Source organism: Lactuca virosa, chromosome 4 (assembly GCF_052849685.1).
Source record: "Lactuca virosa cultivar CGN04683 chromosome 4, Lactuca_virosa_CGN04683_v6, whole genome shotgun sequence".
Taxonomy (NCBI): domain Eukaryota; kingdom Viridiplantae; phylum Streptophyta; class Magnoliopsida; order Asterales; family Asteraceae; genus Lactuca; species Lactuca virosa.
This window is the reverse complement of record NC_136429.1, coordinates 178,410,157-178,427,732: the sequence shown is the minus strand read 5'-3', so window position 1 is coordinate 178,427,732 and position 17,576 is coordinate 178,410,157. Positions and strand designations below refer to the sequence as shown.

Sequence of the window (17,576 nt, the reverse complement as noted above, 5' to 3'; positions counted from 1 at the left end):
TCAACTTCATCTGCTCATTGTGATTCGTCTTCTCATCCTCTCTTGTTTTGCGGCTATAAATGAGTGTTATGATTTTTGGTATCAATGACTTTATGATGCTTAAGCTTAACCTCATCATCCTACTCTTGATGATATGCATTTTGGTGCCTTTTGTAATCCTTTTTATACACAGTGATATTGTAGTACAATAAATAAACAAAACAAATTTCAAAATCAAACTTTAAACGTCAAACAATCAATACACCTGTGTCTCCAACTAAAATCGGGTTCATCAACCCTATATAAATAATGATAATAATAATAATACACATATTTTAAATAAACATGAGATTATTGGTTTCCAATCAAGAAAAAAAAAAACAAGAATCAACACCACCTCTCTCTTTGTGTCTCTCTCTCACCTCAACACGAGTTTCATATGAGATTAATAGTGAAGGAGACATAAGGATGAGTGTCAGCTTCACCGCCCAACCCACCCATGCTTCCTTCTTCATCGGTTTTCCAAAACGTGCTGTAATTCACATATGTCACCATAAATTAAAAAATATTTTTTTTAAAAAAAAAAAAAAATTTAATCACATGGTTCTGAATCACGTTTATCACGACAGTTTCAGAGATAATTAAATGGTGGAATGGACCACTAGTAGAATCTAGTATCTGTTCTTTCCTATGTTATTGAGTAGGAGATCCAGGTTTTCTCAGACTAACTATTAATATTGCAACAGTTTTTATTAGTCAGAATGATTGTGTGAAATTAACCACTCATTTTTTTTTAGTTGTTTAGTGGAAAGATGTCAGGGTTACCTGTTGGAACTGTCGCATAGGGTTTCAAGGAGTGTACGTACTTTCTTCTCGTTTTTCACAGATGGTGACAATACAACAGACTGAAATTTATTAAAAAAAAAAAAAGAGTAAATGTTTAAGCAGATTTTTGAATCATTGTTTTATATAAGAAAAGAAAAGGAAATTGGAAGTTGGGATGTTTGGTTGAAATACCAAAAAGGAAGGGGGCAAGCCGTATCTCAAAATGGTCTCGGAAAATAAGCGGACAGCACAGAAGTGCATCCAGGAAGTGAAAACCTGCAGGATATAAAATTGATGAATTATTAATAAGTGGGTAAAATATAAAATTGGTATAATTGTTAGAGAAAATGTAACGTGGGAGTATAAAAGATTCATTATTACCACTACATGATGAAACTGGTAAAGAAGACGCAACAGAAACCAATCACTATTTGAAATTTGTTAGAGATGATTTTTTTCACTATTTGAAATTTGCATGTTTACAAAAATATTAGAAGTTTTATAGGCTTTTGCATAGGTAGTGAGTGTTGGTTACTTGTTATGGGTTTTACTAAATTTACTTTAGTGAGTAGACTTAATGTGATAGGCCTTGTTGAGTTGTGGAGGAAAACCCAGTTTAGGGCTTGGCCCATATGTGGATATTTTCAGCTCATTATCAACTTATAAATGTACTGTGTAATGTGAAACTATACCCCTATCCTAATTTTGAGATTAATAAGGGAGAGTTGCTAATTGCAAATGGTGTATCTCGGTGTTATTATATCACTTATTTCTATTATTTTATGTTTAGCGAAACTAGTATTTTTAAATGTGTTTGTGAGTTAATTGATGTAGAAAAACAAGCAAGCAGATCATGCCCCATTTTTTAGAACCAAGCAAGGAAAATTTTATACTAGAATGAAATAATCAAAAAGGTTATTTCCAGCCTAAGCAGGATGCTAAGAGAGTTGAGCATCTCACATTCACCAGGTCTTGTCCCTGCATCTTGCCTTGCGTCTCTTGCAGAGCAATTTTCAGGTTAACTTTGTCTGGCAGCCAAGTCATGTAATGTGCAGGCGCATTTTTATAGGATTTCACAACTGAAAATGTGATAGATTGTCACATTCTGTAGATATAAATATCGTCAAAAATAGAGTTCGTATGAAGAAGTTACGACCGCCTGAAGTTGGGATAAAAGTACGTTGCTATTCTTAGAAAGTCGACGAAAGTCGAAGTTAAACGGTCGGATTCGGTTTGTCGCAGCGCGACTTAGTTCTCACCGCGGCGCGGAGGTGAAGAGGTCACCGTGACATGTGGCAACATCTAAGACATGTAATAAATTTTCGGAGAAAAGCATGGCCGCAACACGGCAGCTAGAGCATAGAAATAGTTGTTGTTTGTGTGTGGTTCAATTTTTTTTGGGCACACGCAGTCGGGGGAAAGGCTCGAGAGGTGTTTCCGGAGACTTATCACCGCAGAGTTGTACTAGTGTACGGGGGTATGAAGGTTGAGTTACGAGATAAGTCGAGGTACTTTTATCTCTTTATTAATTACGTCGTATTTTGTAGTGGGTTGTTAGACCCCAAGTGTATTACGGGATTTCATAATACGAGACTATTACGAACCAGGTGATTAGTTAAATGTTAATCTCATAGGTAAGGGTTATACACCCTAGTTTACCGAGATTTATTTGATTGGGTTAGCAGCTTACAGGGTTAAGTCGTTAGGTGATTATATATGGAAATTTGACTAGTTTGGTGACATTTGGTGACATAGTTACCGAGTCTAGTTAGTGATCAGGTAATTGATCACTATGGTTGATATATGGTGAGACTAGACAAGTTCTAATGAACTTGATATATTGTCCAAATAGGTCTGGACAAGTGATGAATTGGAAAGCAGCACAGAGTTGGATACTAGAATGATAGTTAGTCTTCACTAACTAACCTGGCGGGTAACCACGCTTCTTTCTAGATATATGTTTATTATTTAATTGCGTTAATTTCGTGATAAATACAGTATTATGTCTATTGTATAGTAGGATGTTGGTGTACCATAAGTGTAGAAATATGTGCTAGACTTATGGTTTTAAAAATTAAAAAAAAAACAAAAACGTACGCCATAAGGCGATTTGGACACAACGTACATGAAGCGTCGCTTCATGGGGTACAAATGATACGTACGCTTCTTACCGGTGAATCGTATAGTTTAAGGTAAAAGTGGTATGTTTGGTGTTGTAATTACCACTATGTTGGAATTGGTTATTAGTGGTACGCTTAGTGTTATAAATAACTTACACCATTGTATTATCTTCAATGCAAATATTGATTGTAGTGTGCTTAGTGCTAGAAATACCACTGTAATAGATTATTGTTAGTTATGATAGTCTTGGTGACTGTAACATCATGGACTAATATAGTAGTGGCTTTGGCGATTGTAACACCACGATATTGAGAATCAGTTATTAGTAGTCGTCTTGGTGACTATAATATCACTCTATTATAATCAGTAATTAGTGGTGGTCTAACATCACTATCTTAGAATCAGTTATTAGTGGTTGTCTTGGTGACTATAACATCACTATATTATAATCAGTTATTAGTGGTGGTCTTGGTGACTGTAACATCATTATATTAGAATCAGTTACTAATGGCGGTCTTGGTGACTGTAACATCATTATATTAGAATCAGTTATTAATGATGGTTTTGGTGATTGTAACATCGTTGTATTTGGATTAGTTATTCGTGGTGGTCTTGGTGACTGTAACACCACGGTTTTATGAGAGTGTATAAATGTTTGTATCTTAGCATTGCAATTTAATAGTAACCTTGGTGGCTGGAATACTATACTCATGAAAGAATATACTGTAGTGAAAGTTTGAATGGCTATAATGTCAACGAGTAAAATATTGAATCGGATAAAATTGGTACATCGTGTAGTATGGATACTACTAAGATGAGGTGATGTGTAGCTTCTGTGGCTTTAAGTCTACTATGGAAAGTTAATGGTTAGAACAGCAGCTTTGGAAGCTGTAAACTTGATTATTGGAGAATTATACACTAGTCAATTTGAGTGTATGTTGGTCGATTGAAAGACATTGATGATATATATCTAGTTGTGCAACTATTTTATATCTTATTATACAAGTTGTGTATGTCTTTCAGGTTCAAGTAGACTTGTAGAAAGAAATGGAGTTAGTAGCACTCGACTTGGATACTTATACGAGGTTATTGTAAGATTCTTTTGATAACTACTTTGTACTAATTTGTCATACGAATGTACAGCAAATTTGTTATGATTCATGTTTATAAATGAAAATTTTTAGGTGTAATTCGTATTAAAAGTCGGGTGTTACAATAAGGGAGTATTTATTCACATTTTTTATTGACAAACATGTGTAAACTTGCCGTCCTCCAAAACATGATTTATTCCTTTGATTCTAGCATAGGCTAAACATTCTTTGTTAGGAGAACGGTGGAATTTAGCATAAGGTAATTGAGTATCAATTACATACCTCTTTTGTTGGTAACATTTGTTCGTTGAGTTGAAAATCTTGTACTTAAAGCTTTGATCGGTCATCTTGCAATGATTTATTGGTTATGGTTTGCTTGAAAGAGTGATTATAATTTGACGTGAGATATTTAACCTAGGGTGAATGGGTGATACATCAAGATAAATAGAGATAGAGGAAGTCCTAACACCATGTGTAACATTCCTATGTTTAATGAGTACGAGTTGTCTGTGGTAATCGAGAGACATAACACATCTTCTAGTAAGCATTCTTGTTACACCTCGACAAAGGGTAGTGAGGAAATTAGGGTTTGTTGCTAGTATGAAATAGAAATAAGATATTCGTGATGGATGCTAAATGAAATTAGATGTCTAACTATCCTCCCTTTGATAGTCCTCAATATGTGCTTCCTTTAGTTCATTACTTGTCTTCTAGCTTATTTCATGTTGGTGCTTTTATAAACCATCCAAATTAATCATCATTCGGTTGGAGGTTGCTATTTTTCTTTGTGGTAGTTGACAACCTAAGTTCCTTGGTTTTAGAAAGCATGATGCGCTCCAATGCGCTTACAGTCTTGGAGGCCAATGCACGGGCATCATGAATACGAGGCGCACAAGTAGTCACTAGTGAAGTAGAATGCATAATGCATGATTACCAACTAAAATAATACTTAATAAAACACTATATAAATAGAAAATGCTCAATGCCACAATGGTTAGGGCATTGGATAGAAAATGCTCAATGCCACAGCATTGGATAGAAAATGCTCAATGCCACAATGGTTGCAGCATCTGAAGACTATGTTTTGATTCAATCCCCAGTTAAATTAACGCTTATCACCATGACCACGGTTGTTGCTACGGGAGTTCCCTCGACATCCACAATTACCACGGTTAATAATGGATTGTCGAGATTCGTAGAAGACTTGAGAGTCGGAGGGTGCGAGGCCAGTACGTGTTATGGGTACTAGTTAGAAGTCGAGAGTGAATGCAATAGGACCAAGTTGAGCAACTAAGGATGATAAAGAGCCATAAGATTTGTTAGCATCGATGTTGGTGGCTTGGAAGGCCTGAATGGTGGGCGAGTTGGGGTTACGAGTCTTCCCACGCATGAAATTGTGATCATTGAGTAGGAAATGAAGTTCACTAAAGACGGTGGGTTATAAGGTTTTTATTTTTTACTAGGTTGCCTATAATAGCAAGAGCATTGCTATATTCTTGTGCACGATTTTTCATCTCCATATTCAGAAGTTAGGTCGTAAGTGGGTTTTCTATAGAAGATAAGTGGTGTATGTAGGCTTGTTTTAGAGCAAGCTATAGATTACAAGAAGCGATACCTTGACATGACAAAAGGATGCTTTAGATATGGTTAAGATAATCAACATACATAAATGCGCATCATTGGAGATCCATATTAGGTAATTAGGATTGTCCCTTGTCTGATTTTCGATCGACATTGGCAACATGTGCTAGGAGATGTTTGGGTGGCCAATGAATTATGTTGTCCACGTAGCCAAATACCATGTATGTAAAGAGGAAAGGATGGATCATGGCCTTCCAGTAACCATAGTTCATTCGAATGAGTATAAAGGCAAACTTCTGATGTCAACAACGGTAAAATTGGCAAGGAGAGTTATGGTTGTTCGTCGAACGAGATGAAGGGATAAAAATAACAATGAACAGCAGTGTAGATCAACTATAATGGTGAATAGTTCAAATGAATAATGATAACAATAATTATGAATAGTGTCGTTGAACAGTAACCCCTAAAATTTTCAAAGTAGGTCATCGGCCGATGTTGTAGTCAACGTTGGGGATTAGCCCTAGGTTTTTTTAAGTTAGTGCTAGAAGTAAAACCATAGGCTCTGATACCATTAAGGATCGTATAATTGTGTATTGTATATAATGAATATAATAAGTTACATGAGATCTTTGTATATAAAGATAAATATTAAACTTAAGTACCCTCTTATTGACATGCACAACATTGGAGATCCAAATCGAAAGTGGTGGGAGATGTTCGGCTAGATAAGGAATTGTCTTGTCCGTGTAGTCAAACAAGTTATGAGTGAGGAGGAAGGGATGAATCATGGCCTTCTAGTAAGCATAGTTGGTTGGAGTAAGAGTGAAGGTAAACTTGTGAGTGCATAGGTGAAGTTGGCGAGTAGAGCCATGGTTGGCAGCAAAAAAGGGGAGGAACTAGTACAAACGAACAATACACATGAACATTACACGATGTCTGTTGTCAGCAGCGGTGGTGACGGTAAACCCTAATTTTTTTAGGGTTGGTGGCATCGGAAACCCTAGGCTCTACTACGATAAAGGGTCATGTAATTGTGTGTTGTACTGAAATGAATATAATAGGTTACAAGAGCTATGTATATATAGATATTAATATTACACTTGAGCATCCTTTAGTCTAAGGTAATTACAAGAATGTCTAAAAATAGCCAGGGGAGGCCCCACTTGCTTTTTTAGGTTGTTACTTACTCTATAGTTAATTGAAGAGAAAAGTTAATAGCTTTTTAACTATATTTTATTTAAAGTTGCAACTAGCAGCACATTTTTATTTTTATAGGGCTTCATTCAAATATTACTTCCTTTACAGTTTGTGATATATTTTTGGCATAAAAATGTTCTTATTTCTTAAAGTCAACTACATTTTATATGATGAATCTACACATACTTCATGCTTATTAATAACTATTATTATTTCCATCGAGGCTTCACCCAAATATAAACACAAACAAATAATCTAATCATAAATAAACCTAATTAAGAACCAAAATTTTATTTCCTTATAACTTACCAAAATCTCATAACTTATAAACAAATTTTGTTTGTCGCTCTATCTATGCATGAATGGAAAAACTTAACTACTAAAAGTTTTATTAAAATATATTTAATTAATAAAAGTGATTTTTCAAATAGTTATTGTATTAGTAAAGTTTATATTTTTATTTACATTTATAGATTGGAAAACATATTAGGTTTCGAACTTGCAAGACGTGGTTAGCACTCAAAGTCCGAGAACATTAGAAATTTGCAAAAAAAGAAAAAATAAAAAGTAAGAAATGATGATAACTATTGTTAATATAATGATTCATTGGTTTTAAACATCACCAGAAAACTTGCCAAAAAATAGTTTAGAGACAATTGTGCAAAACTTCAAATACGCAAAAGATCGACGAGTTTCTTTTTTATGAACGATGTAAGAATGTTTATATTAATTGTCAACTTTAGATTTTTTATGTCATAATCTTCAACCAAATAAACCTTGTGTATATGTTTTTTTTTTTGAAAATTTTGTTTCGGCCCCCTAGTCCTGGTGCTCATGTTCCATTTCCATCCCTGGTTATAGCCATCAAGAGGTGGCACAATATTTGAGAATAATTTTTTCGTACTCACATATAGTATATTAAAGATAGAAACTTTTGGTATAATACATAGGTACTATATAGATTTGATTTGTTAGATGTGAAGATTATATATTGGTTGTTGAGACATCTCTCCATTGTTAACTATTATTACACTTGGGATTTTTTGGATTGTATATCACTATATTGTAATCATCACAATTGTCAACCATTTAGGACATGGCAAGATTTTTCTCGAACAATTTTAAGGTTCACAAGGAGGCTAGCTAATGGATCAATTCTTCACCCTTGTCACTAAAGCACAGCGAAGAGACAAGGGAAGATGGGATAAAAGGCCCAAAGGTTTGGGGATAAGCAATAACCTTTTCTTAGAAATAAGGATTAGTTAATCAACTAGGAAGATTAGAACCACACATAAGGATTGATATTAGTAGATTACTATGCATAATTTGAAGGGATCAAGGGAAATGGAAGTACCTCTCCATAACTGGTATAACACCATTGCAAAAGAGAGCTTCTCAGGGATTCTTGATCTTGCACCAGTTTTTCAAGCTCCTGTTTCCGACCCTCTTGAGTTTCCGAATTATATTCAAAATCACGAATCTGAATCACAATGTGAATCATAAAGAAAAACATTACTCAAACTTATCAAATATTATGCAGGAATATCTTATTCAAGAACTCCACAGTGCATATGAGATCCTTGAATCAGAGTCAATATAATGCAAAACAAACAAACTAATTTACAAACTCACTTGAAATCCTCTTTCGCGTGCCTTAATTTTGAAATTGTCAGCATCACGATTGAATAATGTCACAGTATAGAGAGCATACTCATTATCCTCATGTAGATTTTTGGAGGATCTAGGGACCTAGAACATTTAATTCAATCAAAATGACAAAATCAAGAAACTTATAAAGCAGTATTAAGATCAGAGTGACACTACATTAAAGACTGATGATGATGATCTTACCACATAAGTTGTTAATGTTTCATAGCATGACAACCAATCCTTCTGGGAAAACTTGGAGACAACAGCAATGAGAGTAACCAAATGTTCTGAAGTGACTATGTCCTCTGGTTTTACCAAATTGGACAGATCACGAACAGCTAAGCTGGAAAATGAAATCAGTCATGATAGTGAAGTAGAACAATAAACATTTTTATACTCAACTGTTATTGACCACTTATGAGTCATTGGTGTCAAAAGGCATTAATTTTACCTTCCAGTCTGCTTTCTGTTGATTGCATTGAGTTGACTGCGAACATTGTTATACTCAGCAATACGAACCTGACAAAGTGCAAAACAGGAAGCAACAGTAAAGGCTTTACCTACAAAAATGAAAATTACAAGATACAGGGCAACCAATTACCTTAAGGTCATCGTCTATCTTGGCTACTTGAACATGTATACCATCCACAATCTCCTTAAGAGGAGACATTGTTGGATACTTAGCCTCATCCCACACAAATCTACAATCACAAATTCAAACAGATCAAGAACATTCTTTCATCAAATTCAAAAAACACGTACAAGAAATTACTTGGTGAGATATGAATCCACCGGAACCCCATCGACAGTCAAGGAGCTAGCGAGAATTCCCGAAGCCTTCTCCAAATCTTCGATCTGACGCCGTATCTTATGAGAACATCCTTCGATAAACGTATTCGACTGCAGAATCACATATACATCAAATCAAATCATATCAAATCAACCAATCCCCTGATAAATTTTAAATCAATAAATGACCTTGAGTAGATCATCGCTGAGGGCTAACAACGAATCGAGTGTACCAACGCGAAGATTTGGGATATTGAACTGCAAAATTATTCCGATTAGTTTCAGCTATGTAAGATAACAGAACAGAACAGATCTTTCCGTGCGATTATGAAGGTCGTTATACCCTGTAGAGAAGAGTGTCGAAGGAATTTTTGGAGATGGATTCTTGTAAGCGACTCCATAGAGAAGTGGCGGAGCTGTGAACGGGAAGAGAAACTATCCAGTACCTTGTCGCCATTGTTATTGAAGTTGTGAGATCACGAACGGAGCTTCTGATCTTCCAAGATTTAGAGGAAAGAGGGAAAGATATATCTTCCTCTTATGATTGCAGTTGGCTGTTGGTTCCTAAAACACTCGCCTCGTTGAATCCGGGTTCGGGTTTCTGCAACCCAATTTACGCTCCCAGGCGACCCGCTAACCGTCAATCTCAACGCCTGTGTTCGATAACCTCGACATTTTATATTTAGAAACCTCCAAATAAAGAGAAAATCATAAAATTGACCAAAATGGGAAAGATTTTAATAAAATGGTATTTTTTCACTTTTTATAAATGTCCATTGGAGGATGTTAATGTAAACTTATTTTTTATTAGTGATTTTTTTAGTAGTTCCACCAGAAAAAAAACTTTAAAATGAATCATAACAAATTTTAGAGCATTGTAAAATTGTTCACAATATTATGAAATCGATTAAAGTTTTTTTTTATTCCTTTTTGAAGTTTTTTAATGCAGTAAACGTCATCTGAAAATCAATTTTATTTAGTTGTGGTTTGGAATAGATTTTCACACAAAAATAAACGTGTTAGTGTTCCATTGGAGTAACCTCATAATAACAAATCGCAATAAGTTAATAAGTACCAAACATAGATATAAAAATTAACCCAAACTTAAGTTGTAAAGATTGTTGGGAATTCTTATTTATTTTATTAAGCAATTTGATTTTTAGGATATGATAAGTGACAAATATTTATCTTAATTAAACAAAAAATATGTGATAACCTAAATTATGTTGAGAACTTTAAAACTGTTATGGAGTGCAAGATAAAAATGATAGACCTAAAGTTATGATAGTTGATAATATCTTTATAATTCTTATAATTTGGATGACATGTCTCAAAGTAATAAGGAACTATAAATACAATCCTCACCTCTAAACATATATGATTATTTTTTCAATCAAAACTAAATTACCAAAATTATTTATTCACTATATTTAATTTTGATACATATCAAACAAATTATAAAGAAATAAGAACTCTAATTTCTTTGTATTTCATACCCATATTGTATAACAAAATACAGAGATTGTATAACAAAAACGATAACAATCTACAAATATTTACTTTTTGTCTAAAGAAAAAATAAACAACAAAATATCCAAAATCATATGAATACAAGTCAAGTCCGTATTCACATCACATAAATTGAGTTAGCCTTAAAGATCAATCCTCATTTTACAACATTATGTGACATTGCAGCCCGCATCTGTACAAAACTGTCTCTAAACACGTCGCCATGTCAGCAAAAACAATTAATTCTCTCGAGTGTTGAAAATTTAATGTTTTAATTAATCTATCTTTTTTGTTCCTTCCACCAGTTGTGTCTTCTTTGGTTCAGCTGGAAAATATTTTATTCCCACCATGTCCCCTACTCTGCTTATCACCTAAAAACAAGCTCAATTTTCTCAGTAAAAATAAAATTCCCTTAAACCATAATAACTAAAATTAAAATAATACTTAAATAAACATAAGTTTATTATTTATTACCTCTAATGCTTTGACCATATCTTCCCCTGTATGAGCAGCCGAAATACAAATACGCGCTCTTGCCAACAGATCGGTGCATAGCCCTGATAATATACGCAACATGAAGTTTACAGCATACTAAGTTATCAACAGAAAATTTCAATAACAAAAGTATACAGATTACAGACAGAGCCAACGAACCTGAAGATTGCTGGCTTTCCACCAATCAATGAATTTACGGAAGAAGTCGCGCAATTGACCAAAAGCGAAGAGCAAATCGTAACTGAAATAGGTGGTCAGCGCGGTCAAATATGGAATTGTAATCATGTTCAAGATTGGATCTCCGATCTCCTTCTTGTCAATCTAACGAAGAATGTAAAAATCCTGTCAGCACTATCAATAAACTGAGTCACTGCAAATCGGAGAAATGATCCGCCGGCGCCGGCAACGAGGCGGCTCTGGAACGGCTGAAAATCCAATTACCGGTAGCGATTGAATCCTCTGGTTTCGGTTGATTTTGTGCTATATTTTTCCGTTCTACTGGCGAGTTTCAATTTCAACTTGAATTTGATATTTTGATGCTTATATATTTTGGGCCATGTGCATCGGCCCGTTTCAGTTTTAATTATATATGGCCCATCAATGTATTATAATTAACATATAATATGTTGACTCAAATAGCATTTGATAAATTACAATTTGTGCAAATAATCATATGACAAGTATAAAAGTTAGATTCTAGATATAGAATATATCTTGGACTAGGAAAATGATAGGGAATATATTTATGAGTGCAATTTCTGATGTGTGAGAAGTTTCTGCTTTATAGAATCAAAAGAGATCTAAAACTTATGTGGTTGCAATATTATATATGGTGATTGAGATAGGTTTGTGTTTCGACATTGGAGCTAGGCTTTGACAAAGCGACTTCTTGTTTGTATGAATGAATGGTGATGAATAAAATGAAAATTATTATAATATCTTAAATTTCTACGAACAATACTAATTAAAACAAGCAAAGAAATATGAATAACATTGAAGAATTCTTATTCATCATATACATTAGGGTTTTGATAGTATGTTAAGTTGCATTATCTTGTAATGGCATATATCTACTTTAACATCATCGATCCCAAATTATCAATCGATTTACCTTTTAAAAATAGATATTGTAATCCATATTTTAAAATAAATGTAACAACTAATTCATTTGATATGCTTAGAATATAGTTAATTTGTATGTTGAATACTATTATAAGTTAGAGCATCGGCATCTTATGTCAACAACTTAAACTGTCTTCTTCACGAAAACCAAACATATTTTCACCTTTTTATGTTTATGATAACTCATTTATAAGAAATTATCATAGTTGGGGATCAAATGTGGATCTTGTTATGTTAGACTCAAGACTTGAAAACCATATAATCGTATTTTTAAGAATTAAATAAATATTTTATTGCTTGGAAAATATTGAAGCATGCATAAGAAAACAAGGTTACCGACATAAAAAAGAACATAAAGTCCACTTGTCACCTAAGCCCACGGAAATCAAATGGAATCTTGGTGATGGGGCATATCATTCATTTTCTTTTGATTGTGAGGATAATCACAAACCCTTTTGCAAAAGAAGAAATATCCTACAATTTTCTTCATGTTATCTTTGTTATATGGCTAATCAAACGATGCTATATGGTTATTCACACAGTAAGATTTTGACTTTTTTGTCTTATTGAATCTAATATGACATAACTTAAGTTGATAAACTAATGTTTCCTTTGAGAATGAGTAACTCGATAAAATATAAGTTAATAACTTTTTCTTAAGGAAAAATGCATGCAATTTCTTTTTGTTTCTATCAAAAGTGTTGTCGTTTTATCAAAAACAATTATTAAAAACATCATTTATTAAGACAACACTTATTAAAAGAAAGACATTGCCCTAAATGGGTTTTAGAGGACAGATCTTATAGAGTAACAAAAGACTTGAAAAATCAAAAGAACAAATGAACATACCTTTGACATTTGTGACATATAAGGTAGTTCAAGATGGAAAGGCAATAATGGAAGAAGATGTCTAGCATGAAAGATAAGAGTGTTTCAAATGAGCCAAAGACGACTTCCTAGAAAACTACTTAAAAGGTTGTTAACTGTATTAAGTACAATCGACAATCTTATATTTTCATGGATTTAGGCAAGTAATCCTTGGCTATCCAAATAACTCTTAAATCTTCATACAAGACCTCTCTTCCGTACTCTTTTCCATTCCTCTTTGCACTTCTTCAAAACAACTAAATTTATCAAAAAGATAACAAGAGGGATCATAATCCAAAATAGCTATTGAATGTAATAGAACTTAGTCGTTGCACTTTGAAGTTTGAACAACAAGACTAAAACCCTATGTCTTTTCTACAGTGCATCTTAATGTTGCACATTGCACACTCCATTGATATGCTTGTAGTTCTTCAATGACATCTATATATAAAGGAGTCAAGAATGAAAAGATGTGAAGTTGCAACAAGTATTGTTCCTACCCTTACGTTTACCATGGTCAAGATGTCCACTTGTAAAAAGTGTTTCGTCTTTTTTTCTTTTACGAACATTTTCCAAGTTAATCAACTTACTCATAAAAGAATATATTCTAGTTATCCATTTCATTGACATCCATCTAGATCCAACTATTCATCTTCGATGTTCATAAAGTTATCCAATAGACAGTATGTGATAGAACTTCACTTTTTTCTCGTTATATACCTAATAATTCTGACTTTTTGGTATTCAATTCCGAGTTGACAAATATTGACCTCCTACTCAAAGATATTCCATTATGCCTTTTTCTTTTTCTTATTCTACGTGCATGTTTTTAAATACAAATCACAAATAAGGTATTTTGAGGTGTTGATCTTGATTTTCTAAGGCTTACAAAGTGATTTTGACCCCCTTCCCCCACCAACATTAATGGTGATTGATATTAAAGACATGAAGTGTCCAAGTCAACCCTGTGTGAATTTGTTCCATTTTGACCTTCAGATTTAGACCCAACTTAATATTTTATTCGTTTATATTTATTTATTCGTTATTTCATATTCTATTTTACATATTATTATACTAAATCACAGTAACATACTTTTATAAAAACTCTTTTATATATATGATAACAAAGAGTTTGATGAAATAAGACAATTATTAATTGACACTTTTGACATTGTGACTATTTCTACAATAGCGTTTACATTTTACACCAATGACGTATAAGAAGCAGTAGAGATGTCAACGGAGGCAAACGGGACAAGGAGTGCATCCCCCGCCCCCGCCCCTAAAATTTTCCTGTTACCCCGTCCCCGCCCCCGCTCCCCGAAATGTCCAGCCTTCCTACCCTCGCCCTCGCCCCCGAATCCCCCTTATTACCCCCGCCCCCGCCCCCGATTGATTTTGGGATGCCTTTTTTGGGTTAAAAGAAGTTGTTATTTGGGCTAAAAGAAACTATTTTTTTACGTAACAAATAATTTTTTATAGCAGAATTTTATATGTTAAAAATAAAAAAAATTATGGCATCTTAAAAACATTATACTAACATGGGGATTTTGGGAACCGAAAACCGGATTTGGTAATAGTAGGAACCGAAAATCGGACCATTAAGAAGAAACCGGTTCCGATTATAGCCGATTAAATCGGTTATTGGGACTGGAAAACCGAATAAACTTGAAAAAATTCGGTGAGAACCAAGCTGTTTTTGGAATAAAAAAGTTGAGCAGAGGGACTCTTTTGTAATCGTAATTAAATTCAAGGGTTATCCAAGATTGTTATTGTAATTAGTCATGCACAATGTTTTAAAAACCGGTTTTTAGTTGAACAGGTATGGTGACCAGTTCCCGATTCAACTGGTTTAACCGGTTCAAGCACCGAGTCAATCGGTTTCTATAATTTTTATCTTTTTTCCTATTTTCCTACGCACACATACATACATACATATATACATTAATCAAGAATTTGACATCCACATATTCAAACAATAAAAATACATATAAAAACAAGTTGTAGATTAATCCAAATATATTAAAATAACGCATAACCATAAGTTTTACATCAATCCTTGTACATTTAAAAGAAATTAATGTATAATACCGAAACAAAATATAAGTTTAGATGAATACAAATGCATCAAAAAAAACTTCATAATATTTATCATGTGTTTTTATTCAGAGAAATCTAAATAGATATGAAAAAGACCATCAAAATTTATTATGCAAAAATATTAAATAGATGTGAAAAAGACCATCAAAATTTATTATGCAAAAATATTTCATTGCTATTACTGGATATGTATGTTTAGTCTAGCCCATATTGGTTTGCTTTGGCCCAAGGCCCTTTGTATATTTCCTTGTATTGTATTGTATATATATTTGGCGACCAATGAATGACGGATATGAGATTTACGTACACATTTAATTCACGTACACTTTTTAATTTCTATGTGTTTTTATTCAATTTAATTGGTTCAATCGGTTTATTTTAACCGGTTCAACCGAGTTTTTGTAAAAACGGACCAGTTCGTTCCACATTAGAAATAGATATAAAACCGATGATAGTTGAACCATTCCTTTTCCCGGTTCCTGGTCCAACCGGTCGGTTCAAAGTGGTTTTTAAAACAATGTTTTTTTTCTATTTTCCTGCGCACACATACATACATACATTAATCAATAATTTGACGTCCACATGTTCAAACATTAAAAATAAACATAAAAAAAAGTTGTAGATTAATCAAAATACATTAAAATAACACATAACCATAAGTTTTACATCAATTCACATACATCTAAAAGAAATCAAAGTATAATACCAAAACAAAATATAGTTTTAGATGAATACAAATGCATCAAAAAACTTCATAACATTTATCATGTGTTTTTATTCAGAGAAATTTAAATAGATGTGAAAAACACCACCAAAGTTTATTATGAAAAAATGCTTCATATATATATATGTCTCAATTATTTTATCATGTGTTTTTTTGGAACAATGTGTGTTTTAAATTTAACATGACTAAATATATATATATATATATATATATATATATATATATATATATATATATATATATGGCTCAGTTATTTTATTTAAATGTTTTGATTATTTACTTGATCGTTTTTCATAACGATAATATTAATATTCTGAAATGATTAACTTCTATTTATGAGACTTGATATACTAATAGAATTATAAAGTAAATATCAAAATTTTAATAAATAAAATTAAGTTCTATATGCAAGCAATTTTGACTTAAACTTGTTTTAAATAAAAATTATCTATGACATTGTCATCTTTATTATATAAATGAAGTACACATATTCTAACCTCAAGAAATGGATATTTGAAGGAAAATAATATAGTTTATTTGACATATGTAAATATTATTTATATACAAAGGATTCCTAATCATATTTTCGCTAATCTATAGAGGAAATAATTATTAAGGAACTATACATTGTGATGTATGACTTTCTTTCTAAAGAATGTCTAAGATTAAGCACAAGTTACCAAATCAACTTTATTAACAACTATAGTAGTCATAGTTATATTTTACATGGTAAAGCATAATTATGAAACCTTTGTTGAAGTTTTCAGATGTAAAGTTTTGATACAATACAATAAAGTTTACTTTCTAATCAATAGAAATTGTCTTACTCTATGCTCTTGGGATTATACCTTAATCACTATTAATTGTATCTTGAATACAAACACCAACAAAATACATGTATGTAGAACATTCTAAAAGGGCATTTAGATCATTATATACAAACCCACAAAGAATAAGTTCTCTTATTCTTCTGAATGTTGAGTCAACAGAAATCAAGCTTCTAGTGACAAAGCAAATGAGAGACACATGCAACTTGAAACATCTCAAGAACCATAGCCTGATGTAGCAATTATTGGCACTAGTTTCAACAAGGAATTATTGAACTTGAATAATAGCTATTCACAAACACAAACTGTTCACGTTAATGGTAGAAATCATCTTTTACTTGATAAATGTGGAATCTCTCATTGATGAGTTCTTCTTGATGGTTTCTGGTAAATCTATCAACTACCAAGATGTTATATCAACTCTTGAATTTGATAAATGACTTAGTCATGAACATTGAGATGTAATCCATGTGTAATAATAAAGTATGAGCTTTATTAATCTTCCTCCATATAGTAAGGCTAGAAGTAGTAAGAGATTCTTTTAGAAATAATACTTGCATGGATATATATATATATATATATATATACACACACACACACACATTATGCAAGACTTGTTATGAAAGAATTTTCTCATACTCATTTCATTGACTATGGTCCTTATCATACTCAAGACATTGACTATGATCAAACCTTTTC

At 32.7% G+C, this 17,576-nt stretch overlaps 1 protein-coding gene and 1 long non-coding RNA gene across 2 annotated transcripts; both read right to left on the bottom strand.

The window, feature by feature from the left end:
* Positions 1-205: 205 nt before the first annotated feature.
* LOC145107757 (V-type proton ATPase subunit C-like) lies at positions 206-9,790 on the bottom strand. The gene is made up of 11 exons (XM_079044710.1): positions 9,577-9,790; positions 9,423-9,491; positions 9,217-9,344; positions 9,046-9,145; positions 8,896-8,963; positions 8,646-8,787; positions 8,427-8,543; positions 8,149-8,274; positions 997-1,080; positions 805-884; positions 206-511 (listed from the first exon to the last, which is right to left on the bottom strand). Exons 1-11 carry the CDS (start codon positions 9,688-9,690, stop codon positions 415-417), a joined length of 1,125 nt encoding a protein of 374 aa, XP_078900836.1. The 5' UTR covers positions 9,691-9,790; the 3' UTR covers positions 206-414.
* A 1,032-nt stretch (positions 9,791-10,822) lies between these two features.
* LOC145168628 (uncharacterized) lies at positions 10,823-11,797 on the bottom strand. Its single transcript, XR_013741969.1, has 3 exons — positions 11,397-11,797; positions 11,217-11,299; positions 10,823-11,113 (listed from the first exon to the last, which is right to left on the bottom strand). It is a non-coding gene; the product is annotated as an uncharacterized LOC145168628 (long non-coding RNA).
* Between the last annotated feature and the right edge of the window lie 5,779 nt (positions 11,798-17,576).

Bases quoted from the DNA above. Each gene is read 5' to 3' on its own strand.
- LOC145107757 (XM_079044710.1), bottom strand. From the start codon at position 9,690: ATGGCGACAAGGTACTGGATAGTTTCTCTTCCCGTTCACAGCTCCGCC. The intron at 9,345-9,422 runs GTCATTTATTGA...GTGATTCTGCAG, and splicing joins TCAGCGATGATCTACTCAAG to TCGAATACGTTTATCGAAGG. The intron at 8,275-8,426 runs GTGAGTTTGTAA...ATTGTGATTCAG, and splicing joins CACGCGAAAGAGGATTTCAA to ATTCGTGATTTTGAATATAA.